At 40.1% G+C, this 5487-nt stretch overlaps 1 protein-coding gene across 2 annotated transcripts; it reads left to right on the top strand.

Annotated features, from left to right (window-relative positions):
• The first annotated feature begins 486 nt into the window (after positions 1-486).
• Positions 487-5267, top strand: LOC124388080 (RING finger protein 11-like). 2 transcript variants are annotated; one of them, XR_006926332.1, is made up of 4 exons: positions 487-1181; positions 2292-2461; positions 3026-3339; positions 4208-5267. XR_006926332.1 is itself a non-coding variant. In XM_046852721.1 (4 exons), the coding sequence occupies exons 2-4, from the start codon at positions 1059-1061 to the stop codon at positions 3195-3197; spliced, it is 465 nt and encodes a 154-aa protein (XP_046708677.1). In that variant the 5' UTR covers positions 615-685; positions 990-1058; the 3' UTR covers positions 3198-5267. The 2 variants fall into 2 exon arrangements, 1 of the variants encoding a protein (XP_046708677.1); XM_046852721.1 differs by having other exon boundaries at positions 615-685; positions 990-1181; positions 3026-5267.
• Positions 5268-5487: the final 220 nt, after the last annotated feature.

Genomic DNA, 5487 nt, shown 5'->3' with positions numbered 1-5487 from the left:
AGCTAAAGCAGAGAGGATCTTTCCAAAGCTGAAACGAATCAAATGTTGAGGTCCACCATGTCACAAGAGCACCTCAGCGGCTTTGCTGTCTTTACTATCAACCATGCATTTACTACCATGACATAATTGGATAACAGAAAGCAAGAAAGGTCATGTTTTGAGAAGTTCATTTGTACTGAAATTTTTATCCAATGCGTGAGGTGCTAAATTATTGTAGGTGGCAGCGGGGTGGTTCATGCCGTGGTTCGAACGGGGCGCCACGCTAAAACCGGCACTGTTCACACCTACGAACAGTTAATTATTCAGATGTTTTTAAAAAGAAAACCAGAGAACCCAGAGGGATATGGAGGAGGGTGGGAAGTGAGAAAACTTTGCACACGAGTCCACTTGTAGAAACATTTAAAGGTGGATGTTTTTTTTTTTTAACCCAGAGGAACATGATGGAAAAATGGAGTGAGGGAGGGTGGAAACGTTTGCCCCCATCTCTGACCACAGTCTGAGGGGGGCAGATGGAGGTGGTGTTCCTCACTCCACGTGCTCGAGCGCGCGTGACGTTCGCGGCGAGCCGTCCAACCGGAAGCCGAGCTCTCGCGTGCGTCAGAGGACAACACAGTGACGTGTCCGTGTTGTCTCCTAGCAGAGGGAGGAAACGGGGAAGAGGCCAAGCACTTCATGTAAACATAAAGTAGGCGGCTGGAAACACCACCTTTATAATTATTATTAGATTAATGTTCGATATTATACTGAAGTTAGAGATGAACTGAGCGGAAATGACGTGACTTCGAGTTCGTGAAACTTTGTTTATTTATTTTTTTAATCGCGCTAGTTACTGCTAGCCTGCTAGCTAGTGAAGTGGATGAGCTGCTGTTTATTTGTATTTATTTCTTTACTTTATCCAGAATGAATGAGATATCGTAAATATTTCCTGTATATATATTTATATATATGTATATATGTGAGTCTGTAGTAGTGTTTCTGTAACAAAGCAGTGTGTGGGAGTGTGTGTAGTGAAAGAGGAGTGCTGATTAGCCAGATCTCAGATTAGAGTGTCAGGGACGATGGGGAACTGCCTGAAATCCCCAACATCGGACGACATTTCCTTACTGCATGAGTCTCAGTCAGACCGAGCCAGCACCGGGGATGGAGCCGAGCCTGAGTTAGAGCCTCCTCCGCCCTATGAGGTCAGTACATCATCTATTCATCAACTCTCAGCATGTTCATACATCATCACATCATGTTCATACATCATCACATCACAACATGTTCATACATCATCACATCACAACATGTTTATACATCATCACATCACCACATCACAGCATGTTTATACATCATCACATCACCACATCACAGCATGTTTATACATCATCACATCACAACATGTTTATACATCATCACATCACCACATCACAGCATGTTTATACATCATCACATCACCACATCACAGCATGTTTATACATCATCACATCACCACATCACAGCATGTTTATACATCATCACATCACCACATCACAGCATGTTTATACATCATCACATCACCACATCACAGCATGTTCATACATCATCACATCACAACATGTTCATACATCATCACATCACAACATGTTTATACATCATCACATCACCACATCACAGCATGTTTATACATCATCACATCACAGCATGTTTATACATCATCACATCACCACATCACAGCATGTTTATACATCATCACATCACCACATCACAGCATGTTTATACATCATCACATCACAGCATGTTTATACATCATCACATCACAGCATGTTTATACATCATCACATCACAGCATGTTTATACATTAGCACATCATCACATCACAACATGTTCATACATCACATCACAACATGTTCATACATCACATCACAACATGTTTATACATCAGCACATCATCACATCACAACATGTTCATACATCACCACATCACAGCATGTTTATACATCATCACATCACATCATGTTTATACATCATCACATCACAGCATGTTCATCCATCATCACATCATCACATGTAGATTAAGAAGAAAATCAGGCTGCTACAAAACAAAACAAAAGCAGGGGTCTGTATAAATGTTTTGAATGCACTGTATTCAGCAATCTTATGGACAGAGTGGATGTTTGTGCGACATCATTGTGATTTAAATCATTTAATGCTGCAGTTTCTGGTGGTGACTCCAAGTTAACTGCTTAATAAGCACACAGCCGTTGTGTGTGTGTGTGTGTGTGTGTGTGTGTGTGTGTGTGTGTGTTGTTGTTGTTGTTGTTGTTTTGCAGGAGCAGGCACACATTCCCGTATACCATCCCACACCCAGCCAGACCTGTTTGGCCACCCAGCTGACGGAGGAGGAACAGATCCGCATCGCTCAGCGCATCGGCCTCATTCAGCACCTTCCCAGAGGAGTGTTTGACGGAGGCAAGGATGGCTCTGAGAAAAAAATACGCGAGTGAGTGCAATACACACCTGGGGGCAAAACGTGTAATTGTACGGATCAACAATCCGGCGCACCACTCATATGAAAACTGTGAATATGTTAGTAGGCTGTGGTGTAAATATTTAAATAAATAATACATATTAGTTTGTATGAGAAGGAAAATCGAATGATGTGAAGTACGATACTGGTTTAAATCGTTTTTAATACAAGTTTTCCATTTCTAAAATCATAGAACACGATTTCCAAACGTTCTCCTTATTGTTGATATTTAATGTGTGTTATTTCTACCATTCGCTTTAAGGACATTTTTATTTAAATTATATTTAAAATACATGTTTTCTCCCAAAAACTAAACAAGTTCTACTGATTCACCTTTTGTAACTCCCTCAAAATAAAAATATGTTGGGGAAAATCAAATAAATTATTGGCATGATTTTCACTTGTTTAATAGTCAAAATAAACATTTAATAAAACATTTTTACTTTGATTTATTAATTCATGCATGAAAGGTGTATGCCCAAGAACCCGCTCCAATTTCCAGATTCCCGTGACCGTTCTTTCTCTTCTTCTCTTTAGGTGTGTGATTTGTATGATGGACTTTGTATATGGTGACCCCATCCGGTTCCTGCCCTGCATGCACATCTACCACATGGACTGCATAGACGACTGGCTCATGCGCTCTTTCACCTGTCCGTCCTGCATGGAACCGGTCGATGCCGCGCTCCTCTCCACTTACGAGACCAACTGACCGGCCGGAGCCAGACGCCGGAGCCAGACGCACGTCTGCGTGAGCTCTGGAGACGCACCCCTTTTCCCCCCTTTCAGCGAGAACATCCAGCAAAAGAGCGTCCGAAAGCCTTCATCGTTTTGGTGCTGTGACTAGATAACTGGTTAGTATAGAGGCCAGTCTTTGAAGATATTCAGCACACACACACACACACACACACACACACACACACACATACAGGATTTCTCGTTCTTCTTAAACCCGAACAAGGTTCCCTGTAAGGCACAGGGGTGTACAACGATCTTGCAGAACATGTGCTGCTTCTTCTCCTGGTTTTGTGTTAATGATTATTAAGCAGAAAGGGCTGAGTATACTCGGTGTACTGTACAATAATATATGCTACCATTTCTATAGAAAGCAAACACACATGGTCTCCAGTGTCAGTACGTTTTCCACCCCTGGAAAGTCTTCACGAGAGAAGACCCCACTTTGCGGTTTCTCAGTAGAGCTGTGTTTTTTTTTTGTTTTTTTTTTTTTTCATTTTTTTAGCATTAGACCCTTTAAAGCACTGGGCTACTGAAAGGAAAGGTCGGGGTTCAAGCCTCGCTGTTTCCAAGCTGCCAGTCTTGGGGCCCTCGAGCAAGGCCCTTAACCCTCAGTGCTCTAGGTGGTGCTGTATTAAGGCTGACTCTGCGCTCTGAACCCCTTCCTACAGTAATTATCACTGGGATATGCAAACCATAATAAATTATATATAACAGATATTAAATAATTCAATTACAATAATTCAATTATTTAAAAAAAATAATAATAATAATAATTTTTTGGAAAATTGCCTGTGGAAGAGTATCAGCAAATTTTGTCCACATCTCCTCCAGAGAATATTTTTGAAAGAAAACCATGTAAATGTCTCCAATGGAGCTTTTTTTCAGCAACTTCAGTTGCATGCTTGTTGAACATTTTGGTAAATAAGGTGCATTTTTTTTCTTTTTCCTGTAACACATGAATTTTTCCATTTGATTCACTTCTAGAGCTCGAGGGAGACGTCCGAGGAAACGGCCGTTTGAAGTACATATGACAAGTATAAAGCACTTTTCTCTTTAAAATGAATGCTAAGGGATGGAATAAACATTTCTTTAAAGGGGCGACGATGTGGATATCCCGCAGCGTTAACTTGTAAACGGATAGAACGTACGATTTGGATTTAAAAAAAGTAATCGTCGAAATAAAACACTTCCGAATGTTCAGGTTTTGCAAGATCGTCGTACACACCTGAAGTAACACTACATGACAAATCGGCGCCCCCTGGCTGTAACCGAGTGCATTCGTCTTTGAATTTTCTTTCCTGTGTCGTTTCATCGCCACAGGAGCAGAAAACTAACAGTGAACTACGTAAAAAGGGCTCTTAGAGGGGGGTAATTGTGGAGGAAATGGGGGGGGGTATTTTGGGTCGAGTCAAATGACTACCAGTGTCGTTCTACTTTAGAAATGCTTGCACATACACAAAACCCCTTAGTATATATTAAACCTAGAGATTTTGCACTTTACACAAGAGAATAATGTATTTATGTAGGACTTTGCACCAGGTGCTTCGTCTTTCAATAGTGCTGAGGATTTTGTCCGATGCAAGCAGCACGTCATGGACGTCCAAAAGTCTGAGAGCACTTATGTTTTTAAAAACGAGTTTCTTTTATTGGAAACGATATTATACACAACAGCGTGTGAAATATCGTTTTGATTTTTGGTTAATTCGGTAGATTTGTTTGACAACGTAAACTCGAAATTGGACCTTTTCTACAAAGCGATTTGTTCAATCTGCTTAAATACACAACGGATTGAACTTTTTTTTTTTTTTTTTGGAAATATAATATTCATAATTCTGTTTTTTATGTGCCGTCTCAGACTTTTGGATCTGCATTGTATTTATTTCTCTTTTTTTTTTTTCTTTTTTTTTTTTACACATTTGTGTTACTCAGATTTATTTCACAAATCTAACAACGTCTTTATTTAGTTGTTGGGATACAAACTGATGCTGTTCTCCATGGTGGTTTAAACCATGGTCAATAAAAAAATTCGGACTATTAAACGTAAGGGCTTTTGGGCGTCTTTCTTTCTTTTTTTTTCGTATTTGAAATGTTTGAGTGAATTGCATTGAAATCTATATTCGTATCTTACCGTTTTTATAGCGACTGCTCATTTACCCATGCTCTATTGGTATTCCATGTGCTGGATGATCGACATATACGATACGGACAAAAGTACTGGGTCTCTGACCTCAACTCTATTGAACACCTTTGGGATGAATGTGAAC

Source organism: Silurus meridionalis, chromosome 6, assembly GCF_014805685.1.
Source record: "Silurus meridionalis isolate SWU-2019-XX chromosome 6, ASM1480568v1, whole genome shotgun sequence".
NCBI lineage: Eukaryota > Metazoa > Chordata > Actinopteri > Siluriformes > Siluridae > Silurus > Silurus meridionalis.
The sequence above is the reverse complement of the archived record's forward strand: the minus strand, read 5'-3'. Positions and strand labels throughout refer to the sequence as shown.

Coding starts and splice junctions, on each gene's coding strand:
- LOC124388080 (XM_046852721.1), top strand. CDS start 1,059: ATGGGGAACTGCCTGAAATCCCCAACATCGGACGACATTTCCTTACTG. Junction 1,182..2,291: donor AGCCTCCTCCGCCCTATGAG/GTCAGTACATCA, acceptor GTTGTTTTGCAG/GAGCAGGCACACATTCCCGT. Junction 2,462..3,025: donor TCTGAGAAAAAAATACGCGA/GTGAGTGCAATA, acceptor TCTTCTCTTTAG/GTGTGTGATTTGTATGATGG.